Below are 21606 nucleotides of genomic sequence, written 5' to 3'. Positions count from 1 at the left end.
ATTTTTTATCTCCTGCTTTACTTTTTAATTTTCTTTTGATACTTAAACGAAAAATATTCAATTTAATTTACATTATTTAATTTTTAAAACCTCATTTAATTTTTTCTTTTTTTTAGTCGAATTATCGTTTAGTTTTTAGATTTTGTTGTTTAAAAAAAATCAACTGTATTTTATGTATGTTTTAGTTTTTTTCTTAAATATATATTTTTTCATTCTAAATTTCGTTTTGTGTTAATCTTTAGATTCTGTTCTTAAACTTTTTTTTTCATTTAATTTTTGGAAACTTTTTGTTTGTTTTTGTTAAGCAAAAAAATGCAAGTTATTTAATTTTTAGAAAACTTATTTCTAAAAGACAATCAGATTAACCTCCTCGTTAGCAAGTCTTTCAATTAGTCTTTCGAAATACAGAAAATAACGCTTTCAAAATGGATGCCAGATACATCTGGCCTGTTGCCAAAATTGCCAAAGGCGGTCAGGTGGTATTTATGCTAAACAATAAGGCTGTGCCGTTCCTAGAAAATATGGCCACGATTAAAAACTGCCGATTGTCTAATAGGTATTGCCGAAATAGTACATATTTAATAGGTTATAGCTGGGACCGGAAATTCGAAATCCCGACCATACTTGGGAATGTATATGTAAGATTACATTCCATGAGAATAATTTGGACACTTGGAAATAGAAATAGTTAGAATGGAAGGCGAATTACAATTGCTTTCACGTTCCATACGTTCGCATCATAAACGACGCAATATTGGTGCCGGTATACAAGGACGTCGCGCTAGCAATAATGATAAGTTTGCCGCCAAATATGGACCGAGCTATTTGGAGCGTGATGCGGTCATAACGGGTAATCGGGATTTCGTCGTTTCGAGTGGAGATCGAAGTGTCACATCATCGACAAATAACAGCAGTACGCCAAGTCCGACGGTGCCGGCGTATTCGGAGCCAATAGATTTGAATCCCGACAATTGCTATCAAGTCGACGGCATGACATATGGGCAAAAGAAACAATGCGTTTTGCATACGAGCGTTATGCCAGCGATAAGTCGTGGAGCGAGAGCGGCCATACAGGTGAGTGGACTTGATTATCTATTTGATATTCATTCTAACTATCTCTATTTCCAAGTATCCAAATTATTCTCATGGAATGTAATCTTACANACGTCAGCGCCATCGTGAGCAATTGTTGCGCGAGCAACGTGAATATCTACGGCCGCACTACGAACCCTACATTCAGACGCTGAACAACACAAAACGCTTTGCGGTGTCCATCGAAATACCTGACTCATTCAAGATACCGTACAATGAGAGCAGGGAAACAACTCCGACGCCTTCAATACGTGCTGACGAAGGCGAATTACAATTGCTTTCACGTTCCATACGTTCGCATCATAAACGACGCAATATTGGTGCCGGTATACAAGGACGTCGCGCTAGCAATAATGATAAGTTTGCCGCCAAATATGGACCGAGCTATTTGGAGCGTGATGCGGTCATAACGGGTAATCGGGATTTCGTCGTTTCGAGTGGAGATCGAAGTGTCACATCTTCGACAAATAACAGCAGTACGCCAAGTCCGACGGTGCCGGCGTATTCGGAGCCAATAGATTTGAATCCCGACAATTGCTATCTAGTCGACGGCATGACATATGGGCAAAAGAAACAATGCGTTTTGCATACGAGCGTTATGCCAGCGATAAGTCGTGGAGCGAGAGCGGCCATACAGGTGAGTGGACTTGATTATCTATTTGATATTTATTCTAACTATCTCTACTTTCAAGTACATATGTAAATTATTATCATGGAATGTAATCTTACATATACATTCCCAAGTGTGGTCGGGATTTGGATTTTTCGGTCTCTGTTATAACCCATTAAATATGTTTTATTTCGGCAATACCTATTAGACAATGGGCAGTTTTCGTGGCCGTATTTTCTAGGAACGGCAGGGTCTTCTTGTTTAGCATCAATACCACCTGATCGCAGAACCNCATTCTAACTATCTCTATTTCCAAGTATCCAAATTATTCTCATGGAATGTAATCTTACATATACATTCCCAAGTGTGGTCGGGATTTCGATTTTTTGGTCTCTGTTATAACCCATTAAATATGTTTTATTTCGGCAATAGCTATTAGACAATGGGCAGTTTTTAATCGTGGCCGTATTTTCTACGAACGGCAGGGTCTTCTTGTTTAGCATCAATACCACCTGATCGCAGAACCGAAAAAACTTAGCCATGCCAACAGGGCAATTTTGCCAACTGGCTTCCAGCTCACCACAGTCTTTCGAAAGACGTATCTGGCATCTATCTTGAAAGCGCTATTTTCTGTATTTCGAAAGACTAATTGAAAGATCTGCTTACGAGGGGGTCTTAGCGCTAATCTGTTTGTCTTTTAGCAATAAGTTTTCTAAAAATTAAATAAATTGAATTTTTTTCCTTTACAAAAACAAACAAAAAGTTTCCAAAAATTAAATGAAAAAAAAATTAAGAACAGATTCCAAAGATTAACACAAAACGAAATTTAGAATGAAAAAAAAAATATTTAAGAAAAAAACGAAAACACAGAAAATACAGTTAATTTTTTTTAAACAATAAAATCTAAAAACTAAACGATAATTAGACTAAAAAAAAAAGAAAAAAACTTAAATGAGTTTTTAAAAATTAAATTATGTAAANAACGAGGGGGTCTTAGCGCTAACCTGTTTGTCTTTTAGCAATAAGTTTTCTAAAAATTAAATAAATTGCATTTTTTTTCCTTTACAAAAACAAACAAAAAGTTTCCAAAAATTAAATGAAAAAAAAAATTTAAGAACAGAATCCAAAGATTAACACAAAACGAAATTTAGAATGAAAAAAAAAAATATTTAAGAAAAAACGAAAACACAGAAAATACAGTTAATTTTTTTGTAAACAATAAAATCTAAAAACTAAACGATAATTAGACTAAAAAAAAGAAAAAAACTTAAATGAGTTTTTAAAAATTAAATTATGTAAATTAAAATGAATATTTTTCGTTTAAAAATCAAAAGAAAATTAAATAACAACGCAAGAGATAAAAAATAGAGAAAAAATTAAATAAGTTTCTAAATATTATACCAGAAAACAAAATATTTTTTCTCCTTAAAAAAATTATCTCTAAAACTTAAAAGAAAAAATTAAATTAAAAAGGAAAAGTTCATAAAATAAGTTTCAAAAACGTTAAAAGCTTAAAGATAACTAAATTTAAAAACAAAAACATAATTAGATTTAAAAACTAAAATATAATTCAATTAAAAAAAAAGAAAAAAAGTAAATAAGTTCTTAAAAGTCAAGTTAAATTAAAAATAATATTTATCTATGTAAGAATTTATTTAATCGACCTTTAGTTATAGATATTTTTTCTGGTTTCTTTTCGAGCCTGAGGTCAAGTTTTTTTTTTGTTTTTACAAATGTCCGATATTTCGGCTCTCAACGAAAGTCATCTTCAGGGACTATTAAAAGAAAAAAGAAAAACTTAAAAGCAAAACTAACATAAAACACAAAAGACCAAAGAAAATATAAATTATTTTTGCGTAGATGATTTCATCCTATGCTGTCAAGTGGCTGGACTTCGACTGACTGATAACAGAAAGATAATACCGAAAAAAAATTAAATAATTGTCATCCAAAATCCAAACCGAAGAGACTGCGATTTCATGGCGTCACATTTTCAGTAGTTACTAAGAACAAGACGCGTGCTGTGTTTACTCACGATTGATTGATGATCACAAGGTCATCACGAAGTTGAAGAAACGCTGTGCGAATTGTTTGGTTAGACATAAAGGCAAATTGTTTAGAAATATGTAAATAGCTTTTAAGCCTATGAACAATCCCTTATTGAAAAAGTCACGGCCCTACTGGCCGACCCTAGTACATAGATAGTTTAAATTAAAAGGCATTATTCCTACATATATTTTCCTTTATTTCAACACTTATCTATTTACCGTAAACAACAACAGTTACATTAAGACCACTATTAGATTGAGTTCTCATTTGAATTGTAGCATACGTCCAACCAGGACCACCCCAAATCAAGGAGTTTGTTGGACCCGAGCCATTAATGAATTGATCTTGCAAGTAAATAGCGCTAATTAATTTGTTATTACTTTGGTACTGCAAGTAAAGAAGAAAGTTTAACTGCTGTGATGAATTTAATGATATTAAAAAAAATATTGCTCACACTTACCGATTGAGGAATACTGAAGTAATGTGTCTGTGCAGTATTGCGAATAGCTGGGTAAACTACATTTTTACTGAGTACAAGCGAATCAGTAGCGTTTTGTATGCCCCATGATGTGCTCGCTGAGTAAGCAATGGCGACGATGGCAAATATNTATGAATTGATCTTGCAAGTAAATAGCGCTGATTAATTTGTTATTACTTTGGTACTGCAAGTAAAGAAGAAAGTTTAACTGCTGTGATGAATTTAATGATATTAAAAAAAATATTGCTCAGACTTACCGATTGCGGAATACTGAAGTAATGTGTCTGTGCAGTATTGCGAATAGCTGGGTAAACTACATTTTTACTGAGTATAAGCGAATCAGTAGCGTTTTGTATGCCCCATGATGTGCTCGCTGAGTAAGCAATGGCGACGATGGCAAATATAACGCAAACCTGGACAATGATTTTCATGTTTTTTTTTTTTAATTTTTAATACTTTTGACCAAATGAAGCAAAATTTCAAGTTATTCACTAATAGTTGACAGCAGGTACTGCTGGTTTTTAACCAGTTCGTCCGGTTTTTATACTAAAGGAAAGTTTTCATACAGTTACTCCCAAAATTGAGCGAACGGCTCTTTTTTGTTAATATTCGCAATGTTTTACACGTTAAAATTTGATTGTTAATTTTGTTTTAAAATATGGCTTATATTTTAGCAAAGTACATTTAAATCCAAGATATGATATTGTGTACAAAATTTACGAAAAATCCGCAAAGTTTTAGCAAAATCGCGAACTTTTTAATACGAATTTCCGAAATGAATGCAGGTATGCGGTTTTAAAGTCCATTCGATTTTAATATAATAATGTGCAAATTTCAAATGATATCTAAAAATTCGCGTTGATTTATGAATTTTTTTTTTGCTGGCTGTCTGTCCTACGTATTTTTTTCATAAAAGAAAAGTCTGAAAATTTTTACCATCTAAAACATTGCGAATATTAACAAAAAAGAGCCGTACCCTCAATTTTGTGAGTAACAGTAATTGTTTATCAAACTAATATTTCTGGGAAATGTATCCACATACACTATATTGGTCAGATTAAATTATCACTATAAAGTCTTAGAGTGTATACTTACTGCTATTGAATTGATAAGAATTTTATTATACCTTACGGATATTCTCACAATTTCATTTAATTCATAACCGTTATTGACAGCTTTTTTTTTGTGGGAACTTTTTTCTTATCAATCACAGTGTTTCGGCAAGTTCTAGGCAGGGCGATAAATATGAACCAAGAAATAATTTGTTGACAATATTACCACTTTTTTATTGTCATTATCACCGCCAAAGCAATATTTGCTGGCTACTGTAAAACGCTGCAGTACTGCCTTAAATCTTATCATTTGCTATCAAACTGTTACACATTAAACGGCTCGGCTACTAATTCTGACGGAAGTGGTGGTATTAAATAAGGAACTTGGTCAACTTACTTTAGATCCGATTTTGAATAGCATGACCCAAGTTTACGTCAGCGAAATTGCGAATTATTCCATGAACTTGGAAAAGAGTTTAGTTCAGGGCTCGACGTACTTAAGAATGTATACTCTATCGATGTGATCGAGTCCATAATATATAACAGGGAGTCAATAATGATGTTTAGCCTGCGGTTAGTGTTAACCAGAGATGATGAAAACGGCCCTTAGACTAAAACAATGTCTGGTTATCACTTACTCCTCGTTAAACATCATTAGCGACGTTTTCGATGAAGCAGTCGTTGTATTTAACTGGAGCTCTAACCTCCGGTTTGGGTTAACCGGACATTTAATAAGCGTTTATAAATTTTGAATAAAAAAAATTGTATTAAGAAAAAATTTCTCTTGTATCCCCTTAAATTAATGGTTACTGTAATTGCATATGAATGGTCAGTTTTGCTAGGATTAAATACCTATTCAAAGCCAGCGATATTTATCATCTTTGGAGGACCAGAATTGTGCTGCCCTGCAACAAGTCACCAATTGTGGCATTAGTTCTCTAGCGCTTTATTGGAATAAATACTAATCTCTGCATAAATATTTACTTCGCTATTTTTTTTTTCTGGCCAATTGCAGTTACATAGCTCAGAAGTTTCAAAATTAAATTTAGCTTCAACTTTATAATTCCCAAAAGCCAGAGAACGGAGCAAACAGACTGAAAAATTCTCAGAAAATTTTACAAATAAATTTCGTAAAAAAAGGAAGCACTTAGAGTACGAGCAAAAGGCGAATAAAGCCGCCAGACAGGTTAAGGTTACAAACCATTAAAGAAAGCGCAGCATTTTCGTATGAATAGAAAGAAGCGGTTGGCTAGTTGGAAGCTGGCAGCACCTGCGGCTAACAAATGCAGCAACCAGCCAGCCAGCCAGCTAGCAAAATGCATAAAGCAAACCGAAAATTTATCTGAAAAACATTCTACAAACTGAATGCCGTAAGGCGACCAACCGAAAAGGCACAAGGAGCCAACACACCCACACATACATATGAATGCGAATTTGAAGGGAGCGAAGGGTTTCGGGGAGGACAACAGGGGTGGAAAGACACGCTGAAGAAAAACAAAATTATTATAAAAAAATTAAATTACTTTTAGTTTTATTACACTAAAAACCGCCAAAGCGGAAATTTTATAAACCAAAGTAAGCAAAGGTGGAGGAGGTGCGTCTGAGTAAGCCTGCATGTGTGTGGGTGTGTGTGTGAGTGTGTGTGTTTGCTCGAGGTTGCGAGCGAGGGTCGAGCGTAAAATTTGTGGCAGGAAAGAACACAGATTTACTTTTACTTGCTTACAAAGAAGCTAAACAAAGAATACAAAGCGGTTACTTCTGTGTTTGCACGAATATTTGTGGAAGAAGTGCGCTGGCGCAAAGTGGTGTGCGGATTCTACAGCTTTAGCCTTTGCTTAACGTTGGCGTATTTTCATAATTCACTGCACCAGAGCGGTGCGTCATATAAAAAATGAAAGCCAACTCTCTTGGCAAGCGAGCAGGNCGGAACGCACACACATACATACATAATACATATAGTAGACATAGAGTATTTGTATCTCTGTAGGTGTTGCACTGCAAGAAAGACAACAAAAGCTCTGGTGGCGTCTTCCTGCAAAAATCATCGTTGGACCATGTAGTCTATTTGTGGCATATTGGAGTACTTACAAAAGTGCTCCTCTGTCATGCTGTAGCGGACCAACTCGTGTCTCTGCATCAGCTTATTGTGAAAGCATAAACAGACGGTAGCGTTGATCCGGATCAACTCGGGAATTAAATGCAGTTGATCCGGATTAAGTCCGAGTTAATCCGGATCAACGCTGCCGTCTGTTTAAGCTTTTACCCAATCACTGCTCGTCTTTTAACGAAATGTGATTGAAGTTGAGCTTTTCAAAGCACAGTTACATGTGTGCTAAACGTGAAGAGATGCTTGCTGTTATTTGTTAGCCCCAGCAGGTTCGGGTCCGTATGCCGTCCGAGGCAACATGTAATTTTTTATTTTTATTTTTGTTTTTGGTTTTTATTAATTGCGAAAAAGCATCTGCGAAGTGAAAAACAAATGCGTGTACAAACGAAAAAATATATATCAACAATACCTTTGTTAATATGTTGGAGTAGTTTTGTGCTACTCTGATGTAATGCAGAGCTGGAATAAATAGTCCTGCCATAGGGAATCGCAATGTTAATTGGACCACATTTTTTATATGAATCGTGGTTAATTTTAGGAGTACTCCTTGACCCTTAGGGAATACTCTTTACATGCATTCATGGCGTAGTCGCGATTTTTGCAGGGTAGCGACGGAAATCAAGTAAAAGTGCTGCAGTGAAGGCACCAAGTAGAAAAAAGGCGAGGTGAGGCGAAACGAAGCCACACAGCGGAAGCGTTTCAATAGCGGCTGCATAAAGGATATCCGCTTTTCAGACTACAGCATATGTATGAATGTATGTTTGTCTCGTTTGCGTAAATATGCTAGAACACATGTGAGCTCTGGCTGTGCCACACGTCGCAGTGGCATGTGTTTTCACTTTTTCGTGTCACGTGATAACATTGCAATTGCTGCAGCTGTATTGCAGTGCTTTTCTTTGCATAAACAAGTGATTGGCAAGGGCGAGGGACGGAAGGGGACGAAAGCACGACTTTGAATGCGGCATTCACCGATATGCGTTCACTTTTCCACGTAAGCAAACGCAATGCACACTCATACAAATACATATACACATGCAAATGTATGCACATGTGTATATTAGGGTGGTTAAATTTTTTTACAATGTTTGTATAGAATTCTACATGTAATTCTAAGCAACTTTGCGGAAGACACTATGGGTCTAGAATCCATTTGGAGTTTGCCAAATTGCAAAAATAGTTTTCGTAGAAAATTTGAAAATTTCACTGCTGTGCCCTCTGGCGGAAGATAAGTGCAGAAAGGGATTTCTCATACAAAAAAACCCCTTACAGTATGTTTTTATACAACATTTAAGCACTTTTTTACCACACGACAGCAAAATGCTAAGAAAACTATTTTCGCAATTCGGAAAACTATAAATTGAAAAAATTGCTTAGAATTACATGTAGATTTATTTTGTGCTATACGCGCATGGTCGCAAAAATCTCCAGTATAAATTTACCCACCCTAATGTAGGTATATGCATATGTAGAATAGTTGCAAATGCGTTAGCTTCCATCGCATGTTGCATATTTCGAGGCGCAAGCGCATGTGCTCCATTTGACTGCACACATCAGTCGGCATTCATTCGTCGCTTCGTCCTTTCATTCATATCGTCTGTATATTTGTAAACGTTTAGAAGCTTCATTTCGCTCTAATATAAGTGAAGACGATTTTGCTGTGTCTGTTTTTGTAGCTTTTCACTTGCAAATACACCAGGGATAGTGGCTTTTAGCTGCTTTTTTCATCAAAAAATCTTATCAGTGGTAGATCTTAGTGTCCTTCCATGGCTTGTTGCACACGCCATGTGAGTATGTACATATGTGTGTATGTTGTAAACAACATGCGCGACACATCTACACTACATATGAGAAAATGTGAAATGGCTGAATGGCACGTGAGTCTGCATTCAAATGAAAACATCCAGCGATACCATCTGCAATTGCACAAAAGTCTCAAAGCTCTCATAACAGCAGTTTTGAATGCAGGCCGCATAACATAAGCAACCAACAGCAACAGCTGTTACTGGCGATATGCGTGCATATAACGGATTTTTCGCTCTGCTGATCTGCTCGTAGTTAGGCACTTTGTGAATGCTTAGCTTTTCTACTCCACACTGCTTTAGTCACATCTGCCTTTCGAACGCTTCATATTTCACACACATGCCTCATTTCACTTAAATTTTTAGCTGATTTTTTCTCATTTTGTTGATGTGCTATCAGCGTAATCTGGCTTTATATATTCATTGAAATTAGCACACTCGGGGGAAGAAGCACTGATAACACATCGTTTATGCGCAGCTTTTTCCTGGTTGCAATGATTGCAGTGAATCCGTTCGAACGTCTAAGGAAGGCACGCACAAGCTTAAATTTTCCCCAGGGTGTCCAATGTCGTCGTTTTAAAGTGTGCCTGCGCAATTCAGTTCGGCAGTTCTTATTATCTTCTCCAACTAAAGCTAAAATAAATCATTTGGCATCGAATGGCTCGGAGCGGTTCTTCCCATTTCTGACTGAGTATATGGCACTGTTCATCAGGTATACCAAATTCAGACATCTCTGCATAATCGCAACTTCTTTTCATGCTATCGAAGCGGCTTTGAAATCGATAACAATCGATACAGGTATGGTTCTATTACCATCCCGCGAGGCTCACCAAATATTTGCCGTCTGGTGAATACCGAGTCTATGGTGGATGTACCAGATACAAAGCCGCACTCATAATGCTCAATCAGTTTATTGACGGTGGACTATAGCTACGGTGACCATATTTATGACTGCCTAATACGGGACAAAAATAGTTTTGAAAATATTTTCCACACTGTTTTTCCTGAAACAGTATCCTTATAGTAACATCACAAATTTGTAGGATAATTTTCTTGAGATTTTTACCCTGTAAAATTTGTTAAAAAATTCGTTAAATTTTAGTATAATAAAGTGCAATTTTAAGTCGGTAAGGCTTACCACTAATTTTTGGATTTTTTTTTTTGCTTACGGTGTAACGAATTTTTTCATACAAAGTATGTATGTTCGACCATTTTTGTTGAAAGAGAAGCAAATAAGCAACACTTTCAACTCGCACTTTATTATACTCAATTTTAATGAGTTACAAAACTGCAAACCAAATTTTTTTCTGAAGATTCTAATTAAAAAGTTTGAAATTTTGGTGAAAAATTTCCGATTTATTTTATATAGTATTTTGCACAAAGTTGAAAATTTGTTAGGAAAAAGAGCTTTACTTTTATAAAATAAATAATACCAATTACAAAAACTAAGGAAAAATAGCCAAAACTTACTAAAATATCGAGTCCTAATTTCTATTTTGGCCACTGTATGTATTCCTTGATTCGAATTACAGGCATTCAGATTAGAAAATAATAAATTACGATTATATAACAACATCGCTTAAAACTCGGTCATAGGCCATTTTAATGAGCTGTTAAGGCGTCGGAACACCGAATACGGGACAAATAAAGGACATCAAAAGAAATACAGAACATTTGGCGTCCCGTATAAAATAAGTAAATTACCAGGACAATGGGTCAAAAAAGAGGACTGTCCCGTATAATAAAGGACGGATGGTCACCGTAACTATAGCTTTGACACAATACCCACGATATGATGCTTCGATGCTTTCCGGGCTGATCTCTCGGTAGTTGGCGTAAATCGCAGAGTCGCCCATCGTGTGGATTGGGCAGAACACACTTAAACTCGAGTAGTCAAGGCATGCGCTCATCCGACAAAGAGTTGGTGAATGCAACCTAGCCGCTACTCGCTGCGATGCTTGAATAAATAGCGCAGACCATAGACGACGACAGTTTTTTTTGTGAGTTGTGCTATTTTTCTTTCAATTTTGTAATGCGCGGTCTAACGGGACATCGATTTCTTCAACGCGGATTGGCAGACTCAGATTATCATCATCTCCGTGGTTTTCGTTGCCATTCCCCTGCAGTGAAAAGCCAAACCAGTTAGAAAAAATACTAGTTCATTAACTAGTATGTGCCTACCAGTTCGACAATTTCGAAGAACTGAGGCGATCAGCGACATCTGCCTTTGAATTGCCAAAGCCAAAAAAAAAAACGCAATTTTTTCCATAAAAATACAATCAACGTCCGTAGTCGACTTAAAATTGTAGGTCCCTATTCTTTGAGTGTCAACATTAAGGCGCAGAAGCTCAGCCAAACACTTACTTATTGTCAATCTACTTAATCAATCTATTATTATTCTTGCGAGCTTACGCACTCTGGGCAATGAGTTTCAGTAACCAATCCGTGTTGAACCTTCCGTGGATTTCTTGTTTGAAATATGTGCTGGAAAGAGTGTTGTTGAAGTCAAAATGGCGTATGAGTAACATTCTTTCCTGCTCATTTTATCATACAAAAAATCTTGACGCATTTTCATGTGACCACTAATTCCTTTATTTATCTATTGTGAAACAAGCTGAGTTCTATGGATTCGCCTTTATACTGCTAGATCTTGAAGAAATCAGAATAAATCTGGCGTTCATTAGGGCAAATTTTGCCTGCTTTTTGATATTATACATACTAAGCTTCAAACAAAAGGTTTGACATTGAAAGAAAGTTTGGAAATTGTGACAACTGTGAAAGAGCATTACCAAATGTTGAGCACAAATATACGTACATATATTCAAAAAACTTGAAAGTATTTTGACCAGAAACCCTGGCTATACCACAATTGCTAATATAAAAGTTGTATTGTTTACTGGCTGCACAACTAGGAGTGATGATCTATCGAAGTACGCCCCAGCAGAATTACATTTGTTTAAGTTTTCTCCAACTACATCTACGGATGTGGAAAGGAATTTTTGTAATTATTCAACAATTCTTAAATTCTTAAAAATAAATCTCCAAACATTACAGAAAGAGTTCTTGACAAAATGTTTACTGGGCTAAGTAAATTTTTTTGCCTACTTTTATCAAAACCTGTCATGCTGCATCGAGAGTAAAAATAAATTTTTCTGATTTTAAGCTTGATGGCCACACAGTTTTACCCACCGCTAGCCACCGCTTTTATAAACATATATAGAGTTTTTGCTTTCCCTTTTTGCGTAACTCAGCTTGCACAAGTATATATGGACGAAATTTCAGAGTTCTACATTCCTTGGTGCCCTTTGATTGATATTTTTAAGGCTTTTTTGAGGTTAGGTTTGTATGGCAGGTATGCTTTAAAATAAACCGTTCACACCGATTTTTATATTTTTCTTGATTTATGTCCTTAGAGGTTATATACGAAAAATTTAAGCCCTACGTCTACTCCTTAGGAATGTTCAAATAAGATTGGTGTTTCCGAAAACCATTTGTTTTTAATTTGGTTAATGATATTTTCCCGTCTTTTTTAATTTAGGTGTTAATCCTTTTTTTGTTTTAACCGAAGACCGAAAATTCGGTTTTTATATTCCCCAGCATTGGGTAATTATTTTGTAAATCTTCGAGATAAGAATAACATCCCTACTGCTCCTTCTAATTTTCTCCAAAAAATTTATGGGTCTGAACCACTGTGTGCCGTAATAAGCGTTTAAAGCTTAATAAATATAATTGTTTTATTTACATTTCTCTAAATCTGCTATTGTTTTTTTTTTAATTGCATTTAGTATACCAATACATATGTATTTGGTTCACTAGCACAAATTTCATGGTAATAAGCTTACGAGTATCGCTAGCGTCACAATACTAAATTAGCAAATAGTCAGCACTAAAGTGGTATTACCATAGCCAATGTACTTTTAAGTCGTAATAAATTATAAGATTTTTGAAATTATTCATTTTCTGTTTTTTTGGCATGTTACGTTCCAGCGTCCCTGACTGTAAGGTTACGTTCACCTCAGTCGCCTACTATGTATGCAGTGTTTTCGGCATTTCCTTTACGCTCGCTGCCTGTTCTACTTTTCCACATTTCATTTCTGGCAAAGTGTTGGGGTTGCGATTTTTGTTATATTTGGCGCGCTGATGCAAATTCTAAATTCTAAATTACTTTTATTTTTTATTTAATTTTTAGTTTTTATTTTCTAGCTGCTGCCCCAGTTGTACTGTTGCTATCTAAATCACTGTACTACTTTTTACTTAATTTTTTATTCGCATTCACATTTGTTTACCTTTTAATTGCTTTCCTTTCCTGAAATTTTCCATTCACTTAGATTTTCCCCCCATTATCTCGCATAATATTTTCCACTACTTCGCTCTATACATCATTTAGCATTTTTTATAGCCATTTCCATGTTTATTTAGTGCAATATTTTTTGTTGCACCGTTTTGTGGCTCAATCCTTTCAACCTTCTTTCCTTCCTTTACCTAGCATTTTTTTTTTTTTTTAATGACACCACTTAGGTTATGTTGCAGCAGCAATTTGACTCGCATTTGCATTTCGTTCAATTTCAATGTTTTTGCTGCTGCTTTCTGGTCGCTCATTTAGTCGCTAGTGCGCATACTTTGTGTTTATTCTTAGCTGTTGGTGCTGCTGTGGCGCTGCGGCGCTGCGGTTTGTTGCCTTCACTACTATTTGCACATTGTAATTTGTTTTCCCTCGCGTCATTCATCCTCAACGCTGACGGCTTTGCACTAACACGCACACTAACCAACTAACTACCTAACTGGTTGGCTGACTGACTGTCTAACTGGCTGGCTGGCTTTTTATACCCGAGCGCACTTGTGCACAAGGGTATTATAACTTTTTTCACATAACGGTTGTTTGTAAAAGGCAAAACGAATCGAGATAGATAGAGACAAATGCATGCACACGATAACTCGAGTGATATATCTTAACGAAACTTGGTATGTATGTATGTATACTTCTTTTGAGCGTAGGACGGATGTCATTGAAAATGCGCAAAATCGGACAAAAACCACGCCCACATCCCATATAAGGGATTAAATGTAAATTATGTATGTAAATTGAAAATTAGTTTAAACGAACCTTTAAACTTTTATGCAAAGTGGTTCGGTTTTCAGTTCGTATCAAACATTTATGGAAAATTTCGGTTCGGTTAATGGTTCAGTTGATTAATAAAAAAGCGGGTTTTCGGTTCAAAGCCGGTTCACGTCCCTGGTAAATACTGAAACTAATTTAGATAATCAAAATATATGTTTTCAGTAATTCTGTAGCAAAAAATACGTTTATGATAAAATTTTGGAAAATCGGGTTGGCACTGGTGACCACATATGTGTATGTGTAGCAAAACGTTGAAGATTATTGAAATCCGACTAAAATTACGACCACCATAAATTTCAGAAACTCTTGAAAATTTGATATTTCGAAATTTAAAATCGTTAATTTACTTAAAAAAGATACTTAAAATAAATTTGGAAAATGAGCGTGATACCGCCCGCATGTAACTACATAAATTTATCTTATTATATCTGCGGTGAACGTTCTATCGAAGCTGTTTGAAATAGGGGTGAAACCACCGCGCTTGCGATGTAGCGGCAGTTTTTGGAAAAGTAAAGAAAACTATATTTAATACTTGCGCTGGGTATTTAATGTTCGGCTCCGCCCGAACTTAGACCCCTTACTTCTTTTAACCTACGAGTATGTTTGTAAGTAAACACCGCTGCAGTGCGACTGTAGCAATGATATCCGCTCGTGCATAAATTATGCTAACATCGTTGACCACAAAACTTGGCTACGAGCATTTCAATTCCGCCATTATTCTATTTCTATTTCTTTTTTCTTTTCTTTTTCTGCTGATTTGTTTTCCCTCAATTTTCATTCCGTTTGCCCAACCGTTATTCGTGCACTGCTGAGCTGAGCTGAGATCACCACCGCTATCTTTTGCAGCTTCTACTATGTATATTTTCGCCCATTGCTGCCATGTTTCTGTTGCATTTCCCATTTCCCCATTTTTTCCACCTCTCACAATTTTTTCTTTGTAATTAACCACAAAGTGTCGTATTTAATATTCATACTTGAGATTCCCATTTTTTTGCTCCGGCCATTTTCGCCGCACCATTGTCACGTTGGCCGACCGCACGCATAGCGCTTATCTGTTGCATAGTCGTGCTTTGGATCTACTACCTGACTGCTAGTTAAGTATGTATATAGTTATGGATGTGTTTAGTTGCTTGTGAATCCAATCCAATTGCCCAGTCGACCACGTCAACGCATTTCGTTTGCACGTTTTTTTGCCAGCCTGTTACATACACTACTCCAAGGTTTCGTAATTCTCGACTAACTTTTTTCCTTTTCTTTGCTTTGGGTTGCTTTTTCAATTAAACATTTGCTCGAGGCTACACTCCTTCCACCTGCGTGGTCCTTCTTTACTATTTTCTCCTCTTTTCTTCACTTTACCTTGTATGGCTTGACATTGTGCCACATTAATTTGTGGCACAACGTTCGCTTGAATGCAAATCACCTAATTACGAGTACAGGGTAAAACGAATTACATACATACATATCTGCATACAGATCTATAAGCATTTAGCAATGGCGCGCGGTATCGCACGAAGAGCGCAAAACGGGGTTTTCTCTTTGTTGCTTCCATCAGCTCTGATTTTTGATATTAAATTAGTCACTATTAGCTTAGGGCTGTAACCTAGCTGAGGGATTGCGATAATAAAAGATTTACAAATGCAAGTGGCGTCTCCTTTTAAATTACTATTTTCCATTTCCCTTTCCTATTGTTTGAAGCTCGTTTTCTTATTTCACTTTTTTTCTGTGAAAATTCATTATTCAGATTGCGGTTGATACAACTTCAGTGTAATTATGTAGTATATTACAATTAAAATGGAAATTAGTGAAGGTGCTTTTTGTGTCCGGACTGCAAAGTTCATTTGTGGTTACTTAAGTATTTTAGAAAGCAATTAGCTAAATCACCTCGCTATGAATTAAAAAAAAAATGTGTATTTTGAGACGGATATAAGCCAACTTCAACACTAATACGCCAAAATCTGCCTACATCTGCCCTTTGCTTCTCTTCTGGAAAAACTTGAGCATAATGTTTCCATCAAAAAAGGAGTAGGAGGGTACTGGTTTTACTGGACGCTTCGAAAAAACGAGTTTACGGGACTACTCAAAATGCGGTGGATTTTTATCTGATCTACAAATCGAAAAGTCTACACGACTAAGTGATGAAACGATATCCGATCTAAAGTATCGATACCTACACGTTAATGTAAATATGGAAGAGACATTTTAGCAGATCTAGATTGAGTTATCCCGACTCGCACTTTTTAACTATCGTGATTGACTCGCGATGTTTCAGCGATGGAGTAATGAATGGTTTTGGTTAAAAATCTTGAGCGGTTAGAGACGATGACCGCTTTGGTCTCGTAAGTTTGTTCCTTACTGGGTACGATCATCGAACTTAGTTGTCTTTCAGCAGCTTCAATATCGAAAGCTCATTCATTCAAGCGGAATTTTTTAAGTCTTGCATGTCCGCATAATACCCTTACTCTTAAATCGACAGAGAACTAATTTTGCCATTATTTTGGGATATACATACATATATGTAGGCTGCGTTAAGCTCATTTTACTCCAACGTTCATTTGTAATTTTAAAAGAGCTCATCGACGCAACTCTTATTTGGGTACTAGTTTATCGCAATATTCGTGTCAACAAAATTGCATATTAGTTGGCTCAGCCGGTCTTGCCAGGTTAGCGTGTTGCTCTCTAGATTTAGGATTATTCTGAGCCATTAGGAAGAGTGGGGATTTTTTAAATTAAAAAATTTAATTTTTGTGTTTTAAGATGAGTCAAAGAAAAAATGGAAAATTTCGTAACTTTCGAACAGTATTGATTACACGGGTTCAACCTTGCGAGATATCCGAGTTACTAGTGTCTAATAGCCTTAGACACCTACGGACTGCATATATTTCGGGGTTTGGTTACGGAGAAACGAAATAGCTTTAGAGTGAAGGTACATAAACCTTCTGGCAACACTGGGCTCAGCTCGAATTCTTCATTTGTTGAAGAGTCTAGTCTGAGTCTGTGTAGTGATGTGCTGGGTAGATATTTTAAGTACCGGTACCGAAAAAAAATCCAATTCTTTCGATAATCGGTACCGAAATGTTGCAATTTCTAATTAGAGCGGCATAACAGCAAACAAATATGGATTAAAACCAGTCCAGGGAAGCTCCAGACTCAACTTTTGTACTGGTGGAGTGAGATTAAGTTCAAGAAATTGTATTGAAAATCGAGACGAAGGTTAAGCTCACTTTTTATGTGTGAGGCCCATTATGCTTGCTTCACTTAACTAAATATATACCATACGTGCACGAAAAATCAAAAGTTTACATCATTCAACTGAAATTTGAACAATGTAAACGCCTTTTAAATACAATGATTGTGTACGATTAGGAAATAATAATATTCTGAACGAAATTTTTTCAAAACTTCATCACTGCTACAAAACTTAAATAGGAGGACAAGGAGGACATTTTTGCTCAAAAGGAGGACAGTTGGTTAGCTTCGTATTGGGAACCGAAAGTTTTTTCAAGTATTGGGTACCGAATATTGGGTAGCGACAATTCAGCCCATAACTAACGCTATGCAATAGCTAAACAATTTGCACCGAAGGGGAAGAATCTACAGTTTCCCCAGGTCTGCAAGGCTTTGTGACCCGCCATCTCTGCTGAAAGGTTTTGATCTATACATAGACGATTTGGTTAAAAGGGACACCCTTATCAAATCTAGCTTATCGACTACGGTAGAAATTTAATTAAGTTTTTTCTGATTAACCAAGGAAATTTTGGGTTTGCTTGAGTTCTCAAACCCATCGGGTCTTATTTAAGATGTGTCTACATACATTTTTAATTACATTTTTATTTATGATTGGTTAAACTGCTACATTCGGTTTTAAAAGAGGCGTGTTAGTGCTAATTGGAGTCAATAATTATTGCGTATTATACGATGTTATTTCACTTCGCTTTCACACTTCCATTAAAAAGAAGATCGCTAAGGTTTTCAGTAGTTTGGCTTTAGCACGTTGTTTATTAAATCTGCAAGACAAGCTCCTATTTCAACAGTTTATTAGTGTGTGCTGAGCATAACTGAGACAACTTTAATTCTAGCTCTCCAGTAGATAAAAAATTTCTCCTCAATGATTACCAAGTAGCAATCAAAGCTCCTAAACTCCGCCTCTCAAGCCTTTAACTTATAAACTATTCAATGTACTGCACTTATGTACATAATTTGGATATTATTTAGTAACATATGTCACAAGTCAATATGGATGAAAGTGCATAAAAAGCATATTTGGATACGTGCCACCTAAATTCCACGCTCGAATTCACAATCAATTGCATCAAAGAAACGTGGATAAATGAACAAATGTGCACACAACATTTTGAAATGTTTGCGAAAATTGGCATTGGTATGCCAAACAGATAGACATAATCTCTATTTCTAAGCACCTAATATGAGGTATGCGCATACTAATAAAAAAAATTCACATGCCCACATTTCCACAAAAGCGGGTACCGAGTACTGAAAATAGTGCATTGATACCCAGTAGGGAAAATCATTGCACGGTTCGAATCTAGGTAGGAAATTAGGGGGTTGCTTTTGACATCTAGCAAATTTGTCCAGTCATTCTCTTAAATAAATCCAGTTTGGCTTCCTTAGGCGCCGATTCAACCGGATAGTTCCATTTAATCAATTGCTTTTTCGTCTTGATTTGGCCAAACAGTATTTCGTACACGGTTCTAACACGGTTTGTTAAGAGCGCGGTTACCCTCGAACGACATTCCTGCATGGTATTTCTTTAGTTGCATAAGTGCGTAAATATTTAGATGTATGTATATTAGGGTGATCCAAAAAAAAGTTAAAAATGTTAAGCTCTCACCCCTACCCGTATTTTTTTTTTAAGGATATTTAGAACTACCTCAAAGCCCATAAAGTTTTTCATGTATTTTTATGGCGAAAAACCACTTTTTCATAGAAATGTTATAGAATCCTTGAACATCATTATTTTTGAATCGGCAAACTCTGTTCCTCTTCAAAAGATTTCCGGTAATGTACCTAACTGTTTATTTAATAAATTTTTAATACGAGCTATTTTAAAGGTCCCCCAAAACCCTAAAGAAACGCAAAGGAGGCACTTACATAAACGTTAGTATTAAAGAGAAATAGACCTAAGAAGAGAAATAGAGCTAGGCATTTTAAATTTTTTTTTTCTCGCATGTATTTTTTGACCACCCTAATGTGCATATATACATGTGGATATTACGCTCCTCATCTGGCGTACATCCTATGCAAATGTGCATACAAACTACTTTCATGCCATGTTTAGTGCTTTATGCTTATTGCTATTTAGCGATGAATGGACAAGATAGATGCCATTATCAGTTGCGCTTGCGCGGTAGCAAAAACCCCCACCACCTCCTCGCAAATGCGGGTGGTTAGTTAAGAGGCTCAACGGTCGTGCCGGGCCGGTTTGGTCATTCATCACGCGCTTGCCATTGCGCGATTAATTAAATGCAATCGAAGAGTTACCCGACCATAGGCCAAATTTTGCGTTTTCACAGAAATTGGCACAGGAGGTATCTAACCAGTAAGCCTAAGTATAGATAGTAAACAAACACAACCTACTGCAACCGAAAGCCACCACTCATCATGGCATTGTTATGAATCATAATAATTCAGCACACAGTTTATGCAAGTTGTGGCGATGTTCAGTAGCGTAAAAATACATGGACACGCTTTACGCTGCAGCCATTATTTAATGCCGGCTGTTTTGGTGTTGTTATGTGGCGACGCTCTACCAATAATGAAATTTCACTTTTGAAAAGTTTCATCAAAGCGAATGAAGGCACATAATAATATTAATGCAGCTATTTATGCACATAAATATGTGTGTGAAACCACAGGAAAAGTCTGACGAGCTGGACGAGAGAGGAAGCGCTCGGAGGTGTGTGTGCGTGTGAGGCAAAGCGTCCATTTACGATTGTTGAGGCACAAATGATGGATTTGTTGCATGTACTGCAACCTAAATACACGAACAAAAACAAAAAAATGAAAAACACGCGCACGCATAGTATGCAAGCAAGTCCTGCTGTCGACGATATTCGCATATGAATGTATGCACGACTTTGCAGCGCCTATGCGCCTCGGTGATGAACTAATTGAGCAGCCAAGTGCATGAACGATTTGAAGTGTAGCATGAAGTGAAAAGGAAGTAGACATTGCCTGTGGCGTCAAGAGTGCTGCCTGTATTGCCTTGTTTGGAAACACAGCGTTTGGCGCTTGCAACCTACATATGTACATATCATCACAGCTATGGCCCCTCTCTGCATTAACAACCGACTTTCATTAACAACACTATGCTACAGTCAAAAAAGACACGAATGCGGTATGGAAATTATGAAAGTGGAAGAGCTCTAGAATATTGCGCCACCTGCTGTTGTATCCCTAAGCATCATAATTCTTTTTACGGTCTCAAAAATCTTTTATTAAACTACATTTACCATTAATTATGTCTGTGAGGGTCGATAATTAAATTTAATGGCGCATATTTTTGTGGAAAATTTTAGTTCGCCGTTTCTTACCCGTGTTGGTATTTTGACACTTGTTTGGGCCAAATCTTGTGGTGATTGAAATTTTTTCTACTCCGAGTTGACTTTTTGATCCAAAATTTGGCTAACATCATTATATTTGGCGACAAAATAATTATGTATATTCAGTAACGTTTGTAAATTCAATATGGCCACCGTTCCAAAATGGCGGAATACATATTTTTTCCCAACCGTCTCAATATAGGTATCAAATGGAAGGGTTTCATTTATAGAATACAGCACACTATGAATAAAATTCCAAATTCTAAAAAACGGCGGATTACATATTTGTTGCAATCCAGGCTGAAAGACAGACATACACAAATTCTAAAAAATGTTGATTTTGCCTTTTCTTTAATATCTATAATGTACAGACATCGGCCTGTTACAATTTTTTGATATGTATCGATTTGACCCAAACAAGGGTCAAAGCGTCCCACACGGGTGAGAAGCTGTGGGTTAAATGTTTATGCACCAGTAAATTTTTCTATAGACCTTTAAATTTTTCAAATAATTTAGGTCCAACCTGTGACCAAAGTACAAAAACTTCAATACACTGTAAAAAAAAATTTTGACTTAGTAACAAAATGGAAGATTCAGATTCATGGAAGATATTTCATAATTTTCATATATCGCATTCGTCTATTTTTTTATTTCTCTCATTTTGTTGCACAGTGTAATTAGGCCACATTTACGGATGCATGTTTGATTTTTGTTGTGGCTTGACTTCGGTAGCCACAATA

General features: G+C 36.2%; 2 protein-coding genes across 2 annotated transcripts in view; one reads left to right on the top strand and one right to left on the bottom strand.

Annotated features, from left to right (window-relative positions):
• The window catches only part of Wnt5 (Wnt oncogene analog 5), a 105245-nt gene that overhangs the window by 3537 nt on the left and 80102 nt on the right, over positions 1 to 21606 (top strand). Inside the window, exons 3-4 of the mRNA XM_017615687.1 lie at positions 378 to 471; positions 683 to 1074. Of these exons, the coding sequence (XP_017471176.1) occupies positions 378 to 471; positions 683 to 1074 (486 nt within the window). The remainder of the gene's footprint in view (positions 1 to 377; positions 472 to 682; positions 1075 to 21606) is intronic.
• LOC108362626 (uncharacterized) lies at positions 3939 to 4660 on the bottom strand. The gene is made up of 2 exons (XM_017615685.1): positions 4487 to 4660; positions 3939 to 4138 (listed from the first exon to the last, which is right to left on the bottom strand). Exons 1-2 carry the CDS (start codon positions 4658 to 4660, stop codon positions 3962 to 3964), a joined length of 351 nt encoding a protein of 116 aa, XP_017471174.1. The 3' UTR covers positions 3939 to 3961.

The sequence above is a fragment of the Rhagoletis zephyria genome, unplaced genomic scaffold, assembly GCF_001687245.7.
Source record: "Rhagoletis zephyria isolate East Lansing unplaced genomic scaffold, Rhagoletis_zephyria_1.1 Rzeph_scaffold_01057, whole genome shotgun sequence".
NCBI classification, from domain to species: domain Eukaryota; kingdom Metazoa; phylum Arthropoda; class Insecta; order Diptera; family Tephritidae; genus Rhagoletis; species Rhagoletis zephyria.
The sequence above is the reverse complement of the archived record's forward strand: the minus strand, read 5'-3'. Positions and strand labels throughout refer to the sequence as shown.

Coding starts and splice junctions, on each gene's coding strand:
- LOC108362626 (XM_017615685.1), bottom strand. CDS start 4,660: ATGAAAATCATTGTCCAGGTTTGCGTTATATTTGCCATCGTCGCCATT. Junction 4,139..4,486: donor ACTTCAGTATTCCGCAATCG/GTAAGTCTGAGC, acceptor CTTTACTTGCAG/TACCAAAGTAATAACAAATT.